Genomic DNA, 18,213 nt, shown 5'->3' with positions numbered 1-18,213 from the left:
AATGTGCTAGCAGGCATCGCCTACTAGCACATTATTAAAGACTTACCTTGGAACTAAGCCCTCCAGCGCTGTAAAGTCACCGCTAAGAGGGTGGTCTGTCTTCAGGGTTCGTGAGCTACAGCTATTTGATTGGCCAGAGCCACAATTACGGCAATCCCTCGAATGTGCATGGGAGCCACCGTTTCTGGCACATGCTCTGAAGGTCCAGCACTGTAAGCCGGACCTTCAGAGTTCATGTGCCGATGATGTCATCGTCTGCATGCACTCTGAATATCTCCTAAACAGTGCAGGTTTAGGAAATATTCACAGTACCTACAGGTAGGCCTTATTACTGGCTTACCTATAGATACAAGTAGTAGAGCATTTACTACCACTTTAATGTGAGTTAGCACATTTTTAATAAACTACCCACTAGATGACGATTTTCCCTTTCTATACACACAGACAGGAGCGAAGGGGGAAATCGCATGTGACTCAGACATGAATCGCACCTCACTCCTGTTTAAATTGCATTTGATTCTTTGCAGTGCTATTTGCGCCCATTTATTTTGTATTAACGCAAATTGCAGCGCAAAGTATCGGTATTGGCGAGTACTTGACCGAAAGTATTGGTACTTGTACTCACCCAAAAGCAAAATGGTATTGTTGCATCCCTACACCAGATGGTGGTTATAATGAACAATTTTGGTAAAATCCTTGCAATGAGCCTTTATCACCCAGAAGGGATTTTTTTTGTTTTTTTGTGTTTTTATCAAAAGTGGAGTTACACTTTAAATCTCCCTAATCTCTTTTATTCTTTAAGCCTAGGTTCACATTGAAGTGATTTGGCATGCGATTTGACATGCCAAATCAGCAGATATTGCATGCCAAATCGGCAGATATTGCAATGGCACCGTCCGAAGCGGTGCCGACTTTGTGGCACCGCACCGGTTCTCAAAAGTAGTTCCCGTACTACTCTGGGGGTGATTTGTTTAGACATCTGTGCAGCTGAACTCGCACGATTTCTAACCCACTCCAATGTGAACCTAGGCTTAAAGAGGGATTCCACCTACAAAAAAATATTAAAAGCCAGCAGCTATAAATACTACAGCTGCTGACTTTTAATAAATGGACACTCACCTGTCCCAGGGTCCAGCAATGTCGGAAGCCGAGACCGAATCAGGAAGTGAAGCACTGCGGCTTCACTTTCTGGTTCCCTACTGTGCAATGCGCGATTTGCGCAGCGCAATGGGAATGGTCCGCGCTGTCTCTGGGACCCGTGTGTGTCCCAGCAGACAACGCGCCGAGACAGGAAACAGCATAGACTCCCGTGGGATTGTATGCCCAGAAGTGGGTGCAAATACCTTTCTTAGACAGGTATCTGCACCCCCCTGCCCCCTGAAAGGTGCCAACTGTGACACCGGAGGGGGGGAGGGTTCCGATGAGCGGAAGTTCCACTTTAGGGTGGAACCCCGCTTTAATCACTGTCTTTTTTGGATCTTCAGATCTCCATTATGATATAAATGACACACTTACCTGCAGCTCTGTATTTATTAAAACATTATCTTTTTTAATGCAAGCAGTTTAAGTGCCTACATTTGACCTGGTGTCCTTGTAAAGCAGCACTCAGACTAGGAGAGAGAGGGGCAGAACAGAAAGTCCATGAGAAGTGCTATATTGAGCGGATGAGGAACATGATAATAGGAATTGAGTAGAAGGATGAGCTCATCAATCTTCTGCTGTCCTCTCACTGACTAATCAGCAGGGTAGGGGGTGGGGAGATGACAACACTGTGGGGAAGATTTACTAAAACTGGTGCACATAAAGTCTGGTGCAGCTGTGCATAGTAACCAATCAGCTTGTTGAATAAGGCTTTGACAATAAAACCTGGAAGCTAAGGCTGCTTTCACACTGGGGCGGTGCGGGTGTCGGCGGTAAAGTGCTGCTATTTTTAGCGACGCTTTACCGTCGTTTTAGCGGCAGTCTGCGGGCGCTTGCGGGGTGGTTTTAACCCCCGCTAGCGGCCAAAAAAAGGGCTAAAACCGCCCGCAAAGCGCCGCTGCAGCGGCGCTTTGCCAGCGGTATTGCCGCGCTGTCCCATTGATTTCAATGGGTAGGAGCGGTTTAGGAGCGGTGAATACACCGCTCCTTCACCGCTCCAAAGATGCGGCTAGCAGGACTTTTTTCACTGTCCTGCCAGCGCACAGCCCCAGTGTGAAAGCCCTCCGGCTTTCACACTGGAGTGAAAGGGGCCGGTTTTTTTCAGGCGTTACACAGGCGCTATTTTTAGCACTGTAACGCCTGAATACCGCCCCAGTGTGAAAGCAGCCTAATCAGTTACTATGCACAGTGATAGTTGCACCAGATTCAGCATGCACCCATTTTAGTAAATTTAGAGTTTAAAATGAAATTAAACTTAAAAAAGAAAAATAATGACAGGTTGGATTTTTTTTTATAATAGATGAAATCTTATTGGCCCCTTCTGTCATAAATCTTTCTCCCTGCCTGTCAGCGTGTTGGTGTACACTGAGTCATTAATGCGCAACTCAGCATACATTTATGGTGCAGCTCTGTACCATGAAAATGTGACTTGTGTGCATCATCGTGGCCCTGCCAATCATGTTGCCGAAGGAGTCGGAACCTGACAAGAAGACCAGGAGAAGACAGCATTCCAATGGGGTGTGCAAGGGGTGGGACAAGGCATTTGTGTCTGATTGGTAATCATTTGGGGCAAAAATTCAACCTGCCCCTAGAAATACATTGGCCAGCAAAAACTGATACCTTTATGATAGGAAAAGTGTTGGTGTTGCCCATTAGCATAGCAACCAATCAGAATCTATTAGGCTTAAAGTAGAACTCCAATCAAAACCCTTTCTTGTTTTGTACCCAAATCCACAGGTCCTTATGGCTATATGATCTTGTCACTTAGTTGTCATGAATTATCTTCATCTGTCTGAGTTATACCCTTAATATTGAATATAGTTTTTCTTCCCAGACCAGTTTATGAAATTTCAACCACAATATGTTGTCCCAGCAATACTCTGGTGACAGTACCTTCTGTGGCAGCTCTTCCAAGGCAAAATATCTGTTGAGATGACTTTCGTCATGCCACACTGCCTCTATATTTTTCTCCTTGTCCCTTAAGATGCCCTTCAGACAGCTGGAGGTAAGGTTAAAGAGACGCGACGGCGTGCCGCCAAACACGGCAGCGTGATAATAAAAGTGCCCCTTTTCTGGAGGTATGTACGCTGCAGATCGAGGGTCCCTTTCATAGGTGAAGTCTTCTTTGTTGGCCAGGTAGAAGCTAGAGTGTAACTGAGCCACCAGCTCACCAAGAGCCTCAGGGCCATAATTGGAAGTGAATATCTGCAAATATAGAAATGATATCAATCAATAATTGTGATGGATTCTGACCAAGGTCTCAATTATATGTGTCTGAAATTATGGTCTGTACTGGGGATGCACTGATTACCAAGCATTTGAGCTAGTATCGATACTCGCCCAAATGCTCCCGATATTGAAACCGATACTTTGTGTAGCACTGACCCCCAAAGGAGCTGCTGATTTGAATTGGGCCTGTACTCTACTGAGAAACCCCCCTTCTGAATGACTCTGTCCCCTTGGCACAGCTGTGGTGCAATAATAATAATAATACAATACAGTGTAAACAATATAATGTCTATCCCTCAGGATTCTCTGGCTCCACCTGGTAGGGAAAGACAGTAAACCACACACTTGTACTCTTAAACAGGAATACTTTACTGAAAATATAAATATTGGTGGTTACAAAGTTTGCACTGTCGTTCCAGCGTAGAACGTCAGCACAACATAAGTCAAATGGCAAATACAACAAACAACATGCAAGTATGTTACTATCTAGACCTGGGAGCTCCCCTTATTTAAAGTCTAACATGAGGCCTCACTTAATGTATTTCCTCCTTTATCTTCTTTCTTCGCTAGCTTAAATAGTTCCTCAAATAATTGTAGTCCAAAGGGGTAAGTAGAGAAACTCAACTTAGAACACTCCAGGTATAACTCCAGAAACTTGTAATCCCACTTATGCCGCATACACACGATCAAACAATCCGGTGGAAAATCCGGCAGACTCAAGTCCGCCGGACAATCAGCCGGTGTGTAGGCTCCGGCTGACTTTTTTTACCCAAAAGTCCGGCGGACTAAGATTGGAGTTTTGCACATCAATCTGTCCGCCGGACTCGCATTTCAGCAGACAGTACGGCCGTGTGTGTGCCAGTCCTCTGTACTTTTGAAATGAATGGACTTTTCCCTCCCGGAGAAAAGTCAGCTCATTTTGAGCACGGCTCCAGGTAGCCGGGACCAGCGAAGGTGATGGGGCCAGCGATGCTTCCTTCGCTGGTCCCGGCTACCTGGAGCCGCGCTCAAAATGAGCGGACTTTCCTCCGTGTGCGTGGGCGAGTCTGTTCATTTCAAAAGTACAGTGGATAGTCCGGCGGACTTAGTCCGCCGTACCTAGTCCGCCGCAAAAGTACCGTGTGTGGACAGGTAGCTCTTTCGGAAAGTCTGGCGGACAGTCCGCCAGACTAAGTCCGCCGGATAGTCTGATGCGTGTGTACGCGGCATTAGGTATCAAAGTGTAACGGGCCTTGAGCCTACTCAGTTGCTCAATTACTCTTCCGTGGAACAACAGGTTCCAGCAAGGCCTATTAGTAAGTCTAAGTACGTGTAATAGATTAAATGGTGGGCCGCAACCCGCTCACCAATCGGATCAGAGTTCTGAGTGATGGCTCGAGTCCTACAGCTGCAGCTTGCTTCCACTGACTAGGACAGATGCTCCGTGTCACTCCACCGACTGGATCCGGCTCTCCACTGCTCCAACAAGCATCTCCAATCCCCGTTGGTCTGATCACTAGCTCTTGGCTCCATCAAGTCACCCAGCAAACAGTCTGGTTTGCACTCCTCTGTGACAATCTACCGATGCGTCCGGGAACCTCACACACAGTTCCGCACAGGCAGGCAACGTGGTTCCAAGAGACCAAATATGGCTGCTGCAGTCCCTTTTATACCCTACCCAGCATCCACTGCATATCAAAGTGTTCATGGGTAGGTCCCACAGACTCCTGGGTAAATGAGGTCAGATGACCAAAGTAAACACAGTCACTTCCTGTTATCTTTCCAACACCATACAAAGGAAAATAGCTAAAGTCCATTTCCAGTTTTGGTCACTAGATGGCATCCAATACTAGTGATTAACATTGTCCATAGATTTGCATTGTACTTCACATTAACTGCATTAATACACAATTATATCCCCCCTACACACTCCCCCCACTTGAACTCTTTGGTCCCCAAAGAGGCTTTGCACTTTATCATCTATTTGACTATACAAAACGGATAGAGGAGTCTCCCGCCAGTTGTCACATGGTGGGGAGTTGTCCTGTGCATTCACAGCTGAGATTACCATGTTAGGTACAGATGTGCCAAGGGGTGAGGTGGGGTTGTACCCTACTGAATCAGTAGTAGAGAGACCAGGCAGTTCAGAGTTTCTTTTACTAATGTACTGCGATGACTCAGAACATTTGCCCAATGTGTCATAAGTCAGTCTGCGGGGTGGGCGAATGTCTCTCTTTTCTCTTGGAACTCTTGGGGTTTCCATTTCGAACTGACAGGTATCTCTAACCCCTTTTTCAGTCTCAACCAGTGGAGAGTAACTAGAGGTATCCAGCTCTTCAATAGGGTCAACTGCTGGCACAAACTCTGGGGCCTCTGCTCTAAGAGTTTCAGTATGACCGTCCTCTATTTCAGGCAGGACCTCCATATCAATTTCCAGAGCCTCCATGGGCCACAACCAAATCCCTAAAGCCGCGTACACACGGGCGGACTGTCTGGCCAACTTAGTCCGTCGAAACACATTTCAGCGGACAGTCCGCTCGTGTGTGGGCTTCAGCGGACTTTTTCAGCGTGCAGTCTGGCGGACTAAGTATTTCGGAATTTCCGTAATACTGTCCGTCATACTTTGGTTTCAGCGGACAATCCGCTCGTGAGTAGGCTAGTTCGACGGACTAAGTATGGCGCATGCTCAGAAAGGATTTACACGGCGAAAGGTTGCATTGCTGTGTATTGGACTTCCTATTTCTAGTCCCGTCGTACGTGCTGTACACGTCATCACGCAAGCTTTCGACGGACTATTTGTGCATCCGTGTGTGGTCAAGTCCGTTCATTCGAAAGTAGAACGGACTGTCCGTCGGATTGTCTGACGGACTAAGTTGGCCATACAGTCCGCCCGTGTGTACGCGGCTTAAGTCTTCATCTTCTTCCTCCAAGGACTTTGACTGAGATCTGGTTGTCGGCCTACTGACTTCACTGGATGTGGATGGGAGTTCCTTCTCCATACTTGTTTAACCGCCTCTGTAAGGGGCAACAGGTGGTTCCGGTGCCAGGTTTTCACAGGTCCAGTGCTCCCCTCTGGTTTGATCTCATATACGGGGATGGCTGGGAGTTTTCCACACACAACATAAGGCTGCGACTTCCAGCGATCGGCCAGCTTATGTTTCCCTGGAATGCCCAAATTTCTCAGCAGTACCTGGTTACCCATTTGAAGATCTTGAATCTTCACTCTCAAGTCAAAGTTCTTTTTATTTCTGCTCTCCCTGGAACTTGAAGTAGCTTGGGCCTGCTCGTGGGCAATTTGCAAGTTCTTTCTCAGTCTGTTCACATATCCTTTGTGGTAAGACTCTGAAGTTTGATACAGAGAGGTTCCAAATGCCAGATCCACTGGTAGTCGGGCTTCCCGACCGAACATTAATCGATAGGGCGAGTAACCCGTGGCATCGCATTTGGTGCTGTTATAGGCATGGACTAATGCAGCGATGTATCTACTCCAGTAAGGCTTCTGTTATGCGGTCAACGTACTCAACATATTCAGGAGGGTCCGGTTGAGCCTTTCTGGCTGAGGATCCCCTTGTGGGTGATAGGGTGTGGTCCTCGACTTCCGTATGCCTAATAATCCCAGTAGTTCTTTTATTAGTCTACTTTCAAAGTCTCTTCCCTGGTCTGAGTGTATCCTTTGGGGTAATCCATAATGGACAAAGACTTTCTCAACAAGTGTCTTTGCCACTGTGATTGCTTGTTGATCTCTAGTGGGAAAAGCCTGGGCATACCGGGTGAAATGGTCTGTCACCACTAGGATGTCCCCTACTCCACTCAAGTCGTTTTCCAGACAGAGAAAATCTATGCAGACCAGGTCCATTGGGCCCTGACTTTCCAGATGGCCCATTGGGGCAGCCCTCTGTGGCAGCATCTTCCGTTGTATACACCTGACAGTAACTCTCTACCTCTCTCCTCATGTGAGGCCAGTAAAATCTGTCTTTCACTAACTGAAAAGTCCTTTTGCCTCCCAGGTGACCATGGTGGTCATGTAGAGCAATTAGTACCCTCTCTATGTGTTTCTCCGGCAGGAGCAACTGCCACTTTCCTTCGGAATCGTCGGAAGGGCCCCTTCGGTAGACCACTCCCTGTTGCAGCTGCAACCGATCCCATTCCTTCAGCAGTAGCTTGGCTTCCTTACAAGGACTTTTCTGAAGTACATTAGGTTGTTGACATTCCAGTGCCTTATTCACCAGTCCACACAATGGGTCTTCTTCCTGATCCTTCCTGGACAGCTTGGGAAGGCATTCTTGCACTACTTGAGATACATTACAATAACATCTGGGGACTCCTGCTGCAGACACTCCTACTACTTCGGCTCTGGCCCCTCCTTTCCCATAGTGACTTGTCCCCTCACATAGGGCTCTGACTCCTTTTGGAGTGAGTTGAGTCCAGTCTTCTGGGGAATTCAGGGGGTCATGAGGTCTTCTGGATAGAGCGTCCGCATCATGGTTGCCAACTCCTGGTCTGTATTTCAGGCTAAAGGTAAAAGCCGAAAGGGCTGTGAGCTACCTGTGGCCAGTGGCATCCAGCTTGGCAGTAGTGAGCAAGTAGGTGAGGGGGTTGTTGTCCGTCTGCACTACAAACTCAGCCCCGTACAGGTAGTCTTTAACCACTTTCAGACCGGACCATTTTGCTGGTAAATGACCAGAGGTCTTTTTACACTTTGGCACTGCGCTGCTTTAACTGGTAATTGCGCGGTCATGCAATGTTGTACCCAAACAAAATTTGCGTCCTTTTCTTCCCACAAATAGAGCTTTCTTTTGATGGTATTTGATTGCCTCTGCGATTTTTATTTTTTGCGATATAAACGTAAAAAGACCGCAAATTTTGAAAAAAAATGATATTTTCTACTTTTTGTTATTAGAAAAATCCAATAAACTCAATTTTAGTCATACATTTAGGCCAAAATGTATTCAGCCACATGTCTTTGGTAAAAAAAAAGTCAATAATTGTATATTTATTGGTTTGCGCAAAAGTTGTCACATCTACAAACTAAGGTACGTTTTCTGGAATTTACGCAGCTTTTAGTTTACGACTGCCTATCTCATTTCTTGAGGTGCTAAAATGGCAGGGCAGTACAAAACCCCCCCAAATGACCCCATTTTGGAAAGTAGACCCCCTAAGGAAATTGATAAGAGGCATGTTGAGCCCATTGAATATTTTATTTTTTTGCCTCAAGCGATTGAATAATGACAAAAAAAATTTTTTTTTTTTTTTTTACACAAAGTTGTCACTAAATGATATATTGCTCACACATGCTATGGGCGTATGTGAAATGACACCCCAAAATTAATTCTGCTGCTTCTCCTGAGTACGGGGATACCACATATGTGGGACTTTTTGGGAGCCTAGCCGCGTACGGGGCCCCGAAAACCAAGCACCGCCTTCAGGCTTTCTAAGGGCGTAAATTTTTGAGTTCACTTCTCACTACCTATTACAGTTTTGAAGGCCATAAAATGCCAAGATGGCACAAAACCCCCACAAATGACCCCATTTTAGAAAGTAGACACCCCAAGCTATTTGCTGAGAGGCATGTTGAGTTCATGGAATATTTTATATTTTGCCACAAGTTGCGGGAAAATTACAAACTTTTTTTTTTTTTTTTTTTTTTCACAAAGTTGTCACTAAATGATATATTGCTCACACATGCCATGGGCATATGTGAAATGACACCCCAAAATAAATTCTGCTGCTTCTCCTGAGTACGGGGATACCACATATGTGGGACTTTTTGGGAGCCTAGCCGCGTACGGGGCCCCGAAAACCAAGCACCGCCTTCAGGCTTTCTAAGGGCGTAAATTTTTGAGTTCACTTCTCACTACCTATTACAGTTTTGAAGGCCATAAAATGCCAAGATGGCACAAAACCCCCACAAATGACCCCATTTTAGAAAGTAGACACCCCAAGCTATTTGCTGAGAGGCATGTTGAGTCCATGGAATATTTTATATTTTGCCACAAGTTGCGGGAAAATTACAAACTTTTTTTTTTTTTTTTTTTTTCACAAAGTTGTCACTAAATGATATATTGCTCACGCATGCCATGGGCATATGTGAAATGACACCCCAAAATAAATTCTGCTGCTTCTCCTGAGTACGGGGATACCACATATGTGGGACTTTTTGGGAGCCTAGCCGCGTACGGGGCCCCGAAAACCAAGCACCGCCTTCAGGCTTTCTAAGGGCGTTACAGTTTTGAAGGCCATAAAATGCCAAGATGGCACAAACCCCCCCCAAATGACCCCATTTTGGAAAGTAGACACCCCTAAATTTAGGGGTACACTAGTGAGACTAGGTAATAAATGGCGGGTGCCCTGAAACTATAAAAAAATAACTAACCAACCAGCGTCACCTGTAACAGTTATATGGTGATCACTGGTGAAAGGGTTAACTAGGGGGCAATCAGGGGGCTTTATGCGGTAGTATATGGGGGTCCCTGGCGCTATAAAAAGCTGCGGCGAACCTAAATACCTACCTGCCTAACTAGCGTCACCTGTGACACTAATACAGCGATCAGAAAAACGATCGCTTATTAGGCTGGGTTCACACTGGAGCGATGCGGGAACGCCACGAATGCGCGGCGGGTTCCCGCATCGCATGCCTCCCGGCGGCAGTTCACACTGCCCTATGCGAACTGCTGGGAGTGTCAGTGAAATGTTACTGACACCCCCAGATCAGTTCGCATATCGCAGTGCGATCTGCAAACTCGGATCGCATGGTGTGAACACCCATGCGATCCGATTCTGCTGCGGGCCAAAAAAAGGGTCCCGTGCGAATTTGCGGCGGGTGTGGCGGGTGCGGCGGGTGCGGCGAATGGCTGAACTCGAATCGCACAGAGATCGGATGTGATTTGCACTGCAGTGCGGTGCGAATTACATCCGTTCTCAAACCGCTGCAATGTGAACCCAGCCTTAGTGACACTGGCGACGGGGGGTGATCACGGGGTTAAACCTTTATTGGGGGGGTTAGGGGGGTACCTTAGAACTAAAGGGGGCTAACCCTAACTGCCCTAACAGTTATTAGTCACAAATGACACCCGCCGGGTGATCAGGGGGTTAAACCTTTATTAGGTAATAAATGGCGGGTGCCCTGAAACTATAAAAAAAGAACTAACCAACCAGCGTCACCTGTAACAGTTATATGGTGATCACTGGTGAAAGGGTTAACTAGGGGGCAATCAGGGGGCTTTATGCGGTAGTATATGGGGGTCCCTGGCGCTATAAAAAGCTGCGGCGAACCTAAATACCTACCTGCCTAACTAGCGTCACCTGTGACACTAATACGGCGATCAGAAAAATGATCGCTTATTAGGCTGGGTTCACACTGGAGCGATGCGGGAACGCCATGAATCCGCGGCGGGTTCCCGCATCGCATGCCTCCCGGCGGCAGTTCACACTGCCCTATGCGAACTGCTGGGAGTGTCAGTGAAATGTTACTGACACCCCCAGATCAGTTTGCATATCGCAGTGCGATCTGCAAACTCGGATCGCATGGTGTGAACACCCATGCGATCCGATTCTGCTGCGGGCCAAAAAAAGGGTCCCGTGCGAATTTGCGGCGGGTGCGGCGGGTGTGGCGGGTGCGGCGGGTGCGGCGAATGGCTGAACTCGAATCGCATAGAGATCGGATGTGATTTGCACTGCAGTGCGGTGCGAATCACATTCGTTCTCATAAACCGCTGCAATGTGAACCCAGCCTTAGTGACACTGGCGACGGGGGGTGATCACGGGGTTAAACCTTTATTGGGGGGGTTAGGGGGGTACATTAGAACTAAAGGGGGCTAACTCTAACTGCCCTAACAGTTATTACAGTCACAAATGACACCAATGCAAAAAAAAAAAAAAAATGACATTGGTGTCACTGTGACTGGGGGGCAGGGGTAATTGGGGGGGTGATCGGGGGGTAAAGGGGGGGTGTGAGTGTGCCTGGCATGTTCTACTGTGTGTGTAGAGTGTTGGTGCAACTCACCGATCCGCTCTCCTCCGTGTCGGAACGAAAAATACCGACACGGAGGAGAGAATACATCACTTCCTCTCCTGTGTTTACATTACAGGAGAGGAAGTGATGTCACGGGGGATTTCCATTCGTCGAGAGCGATCGCGAGGGGGTGGCCATGAATGAATGGCCGCCCCCTCATCCCGGATCGCTCTCGAAGGAATGCCGACCGCCGCAGGCACCGGGGGGGGGCCCGATCGGGCCCCCCACCCGCGGGCAGGCAGGGACTTATATATACGCCCATATGCCTGCCCGTGCCATTCTGCCGACGTATATCGTCGTGCGGCGGTCGGCAAGTGGTTAAGCTTGTCTACCACTGCCCACTTCAGGACCAGGAACTCCAGCTTACGAGTCGGATAGCTCTTTTCTGCAGGAATCAGGCTTCGACTCACATAGGCGACAGGTCGCAAAGACCCTTCATGTTCTTGGTAGAGTACTCCCTTCAGTCTGTCTCGACTGGCGTCCACATGGAGCTCGTAGGGCTTGGTTGATTCTGCATACGCCAAATACCGGAGCAGTGGTGAGGCTCCACTTCAGCCGTCTGAAGGCCTCTTCTCACTCTGAGGTCCATTGACTCTTTCTTCTTACTGGGTCCCTCTTTCAGCTTCCCAGACCGTTGTGAGTCTTCACCAGCCTCTTCCTGGTTCTTCAAGAGCTCAGTGAGGGGATGGGCTATTTTTGCAAACCTTCCACGAATCTTCTGTAGTATGAGCAGAATCCCAGCAATGACCTGAGTTCAGTCACGTTGGAGGGCCTGGGCCAAGAAGTGACAGCCTCTAGCTTCTTCGGGTCAGTTGCTACACCCTCTTTGGACACGACATATCCCAAGTAAGTCACTGAGGGGTGGTAGAATTGACACTTCTCCATGGAAAGCTTTAAACCATCTTTGTGTAGTCTCTTCAGGACCTTTTCCAGACGTGCCTCATGTTCTTCCAGTGTTCTTCCGAAGACTATTATGTCATTCAGGTAAACTAGCACTTCTATCAAGTTTATGTCACCCACTGTCTTCTCCATAAGCCTTTGGAAAGTTGCTGGGGCCCCAAACAACCCTTGAGGCATCCGGTTAAACTCGAAGAACCCCACTGGGGTGATGAAGCACCTCGGGAATAACCTCCAGGCCTTTATCTTCCTCTGTCCTGTCTGTCTCAAGGACAATGAAAGGACCAGGCTGTTTCCAACTCAGCTTGACGAAGGCCTTTAGGCAGACTACCTCACCCGGTTGTACCAGCTTTTCACTTTTGTCCAGATGCCAGATCTTTCCCACTCCTGATGGGGCCTTCTACTCCTGTACAAGATTCTGGTACACCTGTGTTAGCATGGGGTTCATTTTCAGGGAAAAGGTGCTCTTCTCCTGTACAAGTGGCATAAGTAACCTCCGAACTAGGTCAGTATTGGTTCCAAAAATGATAGAGTTCATGCCAGCACCTGGAGGGTGAGGGCAAACCACTGCTAGAGTATAAAATGTTTCTGCCTTCCCAGCTACACAGGGGTCAAAAGTTAGTTTGATTGGCAAGTACCCATCCTAGGGGAAGTTTTGAGTCCCAACGCCCCAGATCTTCAATTCTTCTAGTTCTTGGAGTGGCAGATGTTGGAGGTGCTTATCATAGAAGTCCCTATAAAGTATTGTCACTTAGGCTCCCATATCCAGAAGGCCCTTTTGTAGATCCCCTCCACCTGGATGGTGACATCTGGGGAAGGTCTCACTAATTTGGGAGGTACTTTGGAGAAGGTGGTTGGTTTAACTCGCTTGTTGGAGCGGACCTGTACTCCCTTCTTGTAGGGGCTTGAGTTACGCTTGGTTTCCTGTAGTACCCTGTGAGTCTGGCATGCATTGGGTTGCCGATGCCTCTTAGTCTGAGCCGGGGAGGCTGGGATGCTGGGTGGTTCTGAGACCATGTCAGGAGATTTCACTATGGGTCTCGATCCTTCCTTTGGGGCTTTCTTCATTTCGTTACTTTTTTTGGAGTTAGCCGACACTACAGGGCACCCGGTTGACTCCTTCAGACGCCTGATGTATTCAGAAAGACGCTCTCCTTGATGCTGAAGGGTGTGTACAAACTGGTAGATTAAATCACCCTCCTTTTCTAACTGCCCGAACTCTTCTTGCAGAATGATTAGTTATTCATAGGCTGTGCAGGTGGTATTGCTGAACCTCAAGTTCCTGACAGCTTCTGCGGCAGCTCATCGCAGGCTCTTACTTATATGCTGTTTCTTTTGGGCCTCTGGCAGTTCCCATTCTTCCAGGGCCTGCATGACCTGCTCTATCCAAACATCAAATTCTTCCTCCCCAGCCAGCCCAGGCTGCTTTCCTGAGAAGATCCTCAACTTACTGTATCCAGTCTCCACACAGAGGTGATGAGGAGGTGACGGTTTCTTTGGTTGGCTCTACCTGATCAACACTGAAGGGCTCTCTTGAGTGTACTAAGTAAAAATTGGATTTGTTTCCTAGTTGTACACTTTTGCCTCTGAAGCTTTCGGGTACTCCCTTCTTCCACTCTAACAATGCATGAGCGCGAGAAGTCTCAGTATGTTGCTTGATGGCAATCACCCATGCTTTTCTGTCTGGGGACAGTAACTTTACAACTCTACTGACCTCCTCTTCGTTCCAGGCCTCGCCAGGGAGTTCAATTGCCATGCTCACATCTGAGCGTGCGCCTTCCGTTTCGCACCACTGGACCACTGTGGTGGGGTCCATACTGGCTCCAAGGGGGTGGGCTTGCTTGCAGAGTGACAGTTATCCCGGACGAGCCCCCACGTGTAGCACTGACTCCTGAAGGAGCTGCTGATTTGAATTGGGCCTGTACTCTACTGAGAAACCCCCCTTCTGAATGACTCTGTCCCCTTGGCACAGCTGTGGTGCAATAATAATACAATAAGTGTAAACAATATAATGTACCTATCCCTCAGGATCCTCTGGCTCCACCTGGTAGGGAAAGACAGTAAACCACACACTTGTACTCTTAAACAAGAATACTTTACTGAAAATATAGCAAATAGATGGTTACAGATTTTGCACTGTCGTTCTAGCGTAGAACGTCAGCACAACATAAGTCAACAGGCAAATACAACAAACAACATGCAAGTATGTTAATATCTAGACCTGGGAGCTCCCCTTATTTAAAGTCTAACATGAGGCCTCACTTAAAGAGGAAGTAAACCCTTATGGGTTTACTTACTCTTTCATTCCCTGCAAAGGTAAAGCATAATGGACTACTATGCATTACTAATTGTAATCCAAAGGGGTAAGTAGAGAAAGTTAACTTAGAACACTCCAGGTATAACTCCAGAAACTTGTAATCACACTTAGGTATCAAAGTATAACGGGCCTTGAGCCTACTAAGTGTCAGTTTCTCAATTACGCTTCCGTGGAACAACAGGTTCCAGCAAGGCCTATTAGTAAGTCTAAGTACGTGTAATAGACTAAACGGTGGGCCGCAACCCGCTCACCAATCGGATCAGAGTTCTGAGTGATGGCTCGAGTCCTACAGCTGCAGCTTGCTTCTGCTGACTAGACCAGATGCTCCGTGTCACTCCACCGTCTGGATCCGCCTCTCCGATGCTCCAAGAAGCGTCTCCGATCCCCATCGGTCTAATCACCAGCTCTTGGCTCCATGAAGTCACCCAGTCACAGTCCAGTTTGCACTCCATGGTGACTGTCTACCAATGCGTCCGGGAACCTCACACACACTTCCGCACAGGCAGGCAACTTGGTTCCAAGATTTCAAAACAATCCGAAAACACTGCGCTATTCAAATGTGTAACCAATATACAAACAGCAGCTAACACAACATCTAGGTGTACAAATGTGACGTAATAAATTTTGTGAAAAACAGTGTAGCGCTTATAAGCTCATAAGCGCTACACTGTTTTTCACAAAATTTAACATGGTTCCAAGAGACCAAATATGGCCGCTACAGTCCCTTTTATACCCCACCCAGCATTCACTGCATATCAAAGTGTTCATGGTTAGGTCACACAAACTCCTGGGTAAATGAGGTCAGATGAGCAAAGTAAACACAGTCACTTCCTGTTATCTTTTCAACACCATACAAAGGAAAATAGCTAAAGTCCATTTCCAGTTTTGGTCATTAGATGGCATCCAATACTAGTGAATAACATTGCCCATAGAGTTGCATTGTACTTCACATTAATTGCATTAATACACAATTATATCTCCGCTACATTTGCGATTTGCGTCAATAGAAAATGCATGGGCGCAAATTGCCCTGCAAAGAAAAGCATGCTATTTGAACAGGAATGTGGTCCGAATCACATGCTATATCCCCTGCCGCCCCTGTGTGGATGTACAGCTGTGACCAAAAGTTTTGAGAATGACACAAATAATAATTTTCACAAAGTCTGCTACTTCAGTGTTTTTAGATCTTTTTCCAGATGTTACTATGGTATACTGAAGTATACTGTATTTATCGGGGTATAACACGCTCCGGCGTATAACACGCACCCCAAGTTTAGGAGGGCATTTTAAGGAAAAAAGTTTTAGGAGGGAAGTTTAAGGAAAAAAAAAACTTACATTTAAATGCCCATCAATGCAGCCTTATCAGTGTGCATCTGCAGCCTTGTCCATCATTGCAGAATGATCAGTGTCATTTGCAGCTTGCCCAGCATCATTTGCAGCTTTGCAGTGTCATTTGCAGCTTGGCCAGCGCCTTTTGCAGTCTTGCCCATGTTTAAATTTCCCGCCGCCGAGACAGACCGAGCGAGCACCGCCGAGACAGACCGAGCGAGCACCGCCGAGACAGACCGAACGCCGCCGAGACAGGCCAAGCGAGTGCCGCCGAAAAAGGGCGAGCGCGCCGAACAAGACAGAGCCGATTGCTCATAGTATGGGCGGGACTGCAAGCCCAGCCGAGCAGAGTACACAGTACAGTCGGCTCGGTCTTTTTCGGCAGCGCTCGCTCCAGAAACAGCAGGGAGGCGGGACTACGAGCGAAGCCGAGCAATCAGCTCTGTCTTGTTCGGCGCGCTCGGTCTTTTTTGGCGGCGCTCGGTCTCTTTCTGCGGCGCTCTGTCTTTTTCGGCGGCGCTCTGTATTTTAGACTCACAGACAGTGGGGATCGGCGTATAACACGCACCCACGACTTTCCCCCGATTTTAAGGGGGAAAAAGTGCGTGTTGTACGCCGATAAATACGGTAATTACAAGCATTTGATAAGTGTCAAAGGCTTTTATTGACAATGACATTAAGTTTATGCAAAGAGTCAATATTTGTAGTGTTGACCCTTATTTTTCAAGACCTCTGCAAGCCTCCCTGGCATGCTGTCAATCAACTTCTGGGCCACATCCTGACTGATGACAGCCCATTCTTGCATAATCAATGCTTGGAGTTTGTCAGAATTTGTGGGGGGGGGGGGGGGGTTTGTTCACCAGCCTCTTGAGGAATTACCACAAGTTCTCAATGGGATTAAGGTCTGGGGAGTTTCCTGCCCATGGACCCAAAATTTGTATACTTAGTTCCCCAAGCCACTTAGTTATCACTTTTACCTTATGACAAGGTGCTCCATAATGCTGGAAAAGGCATTGTTCCTCACCAAACTGTTCTTGGATGGTTGGGAGAAGTTGCTCTCGGAGGATGTTTTTGGATTATTCTTTATTCATGGTTGTGTTCTTGGGCAAAATTGTGAGTGAGCCCTCTCCCTTGGCTGAGGAGCAACCCCACACAAGATTGGTCTCAGGATGCTTTACTGTTGACATGGCAGAACTGATGGTAGCCCTCTCCTTTTCTCCTCCAGACAAGGTTTTTTCTAGAAGACCCAAACAATTGGAAAGGGTATTCATCAGAGAAAATGACTTTACCCCAGTCCTCAGCAATCCTGTCCCTGTACCTTTTGCAGAATATCCGACTGTTCCTGATGTTTTTCCTGGAGAGAAGTGGTTTCTTTGCTGCCCTTTCTGACACCAGGTCATCCTCCAAAAGTCTTCTCCTCACTGTGCATGCGGATGTACTCACACCTGCCTGCTGCCATTCCTGAACAAGCTCTGCACTGGTGGTGCCCCAATCCTGCAGTTGAATCAATTGTAGGAGACGGTCCTGGCACTTGCTGGACTTTCTGGGGTGCTCTGAAGTCTTCTTCACATATGCAGTGGAAATGATTTTTATGGGATTAACATCATTTTCATGGAAAATTATTTGATCACTCTTCATAACATTCTGCACTATATGCAAATTGCCCTCATAAAAACTGAGGCATCTGACTTTGAGAAAATTTATATTTGTGTAATTCTCAAAACTTTTGGCCACAGTTGTATATAAAGGGATTAAAGCGCCATCTAGTGGGCAGTTTAAAAATGTTAGAACTCACCTACTCTCTGACAAAAAAAACAGAATTGGTGCAACCCTAGTCTGTACTATGGAAAGTAACCAGTTAAAACTTTCAGTTTTTAGATACAGATGTTCACAGGTTGGTGAACCTCTGTCCAGCTTTACTTTTGAGACACTCTGACTCTCTAAAATGCTCTTTTTACACCCAGTCATGTTACTGACCTGTTGCCAATGAAACTAAAGTTCACTGTTTCAGGTCCGATTTCAGCTCGAATTTTTGGCTAAATTCGGACCTAAAATGAACCAAAAGACGCACAGGACAACTGTGAAAATCGCATAGGAGCCACTGCGGATATATGTGAACTGGCTCCATAGAGAGCTGGTCACAATCTCCTGCTGTGTTAACCCAGCCTCCAGCTCTACCTTGTTAGTACCACTTTTTTGAGACATGTTACTGCCATCAATTTCAAAATGACCTTATTTTTTTCTTAACCCCTTAAGCTCCGAAAGGTTTTAACCCCTTCATGACTAGGCCATTTTTTGCTATTTGGCACTG

At 47.1% G+C, this 18,213-nt stretch overlaps 1 protein-coding gene across 1 annotated transcript in view; it reads right to left on the bottom strand.

Annotated features, from left to right (window-relative positions):
• Window positions 1-2,408: 2,408 nt before the first annotated feature.
• LOC143987708 (N-acetyllactosaminide alpha-1,3-galactosyltransferase-like) overlaps window positions 2,409-18,213 on the bottom strand; it is a 49,572-nt gene continuing 33,767 nt past the window's right edge. Inside the window, exon 4 of the mRNA XM_077486661.1 lies at window positions 2,409-3,345. Within this exon, the coding sequence (XP_077342787.1) occupies window positions 2,938-3,345 (408 nt within the window). The 3' untranslated portion in view covers window positions 2,409-2,937. The remainder of the gene's footprint in view (window positions 3,346-18,213) is intronic.

The sequence above is a fragment of the Lithobates pipiens genome, unplaced genomic scaffold (assembly GCF_037356315.1).
Source record: "Lithobates pipiens isolate NorthernLeopardFrog02 unplaced genomic scaffold, aLitPip1_a1.2 Scaffold_1, whole genome shotgun sequence".
NCBI lineage: Eukaryota > Metazoa > Chordata > Amphibia > Anura > Ranidae > Lithobates > Lithobates pipiens.
This window is presented reverse-complemented; position numbering and strand designations above follow the sequence as displayed.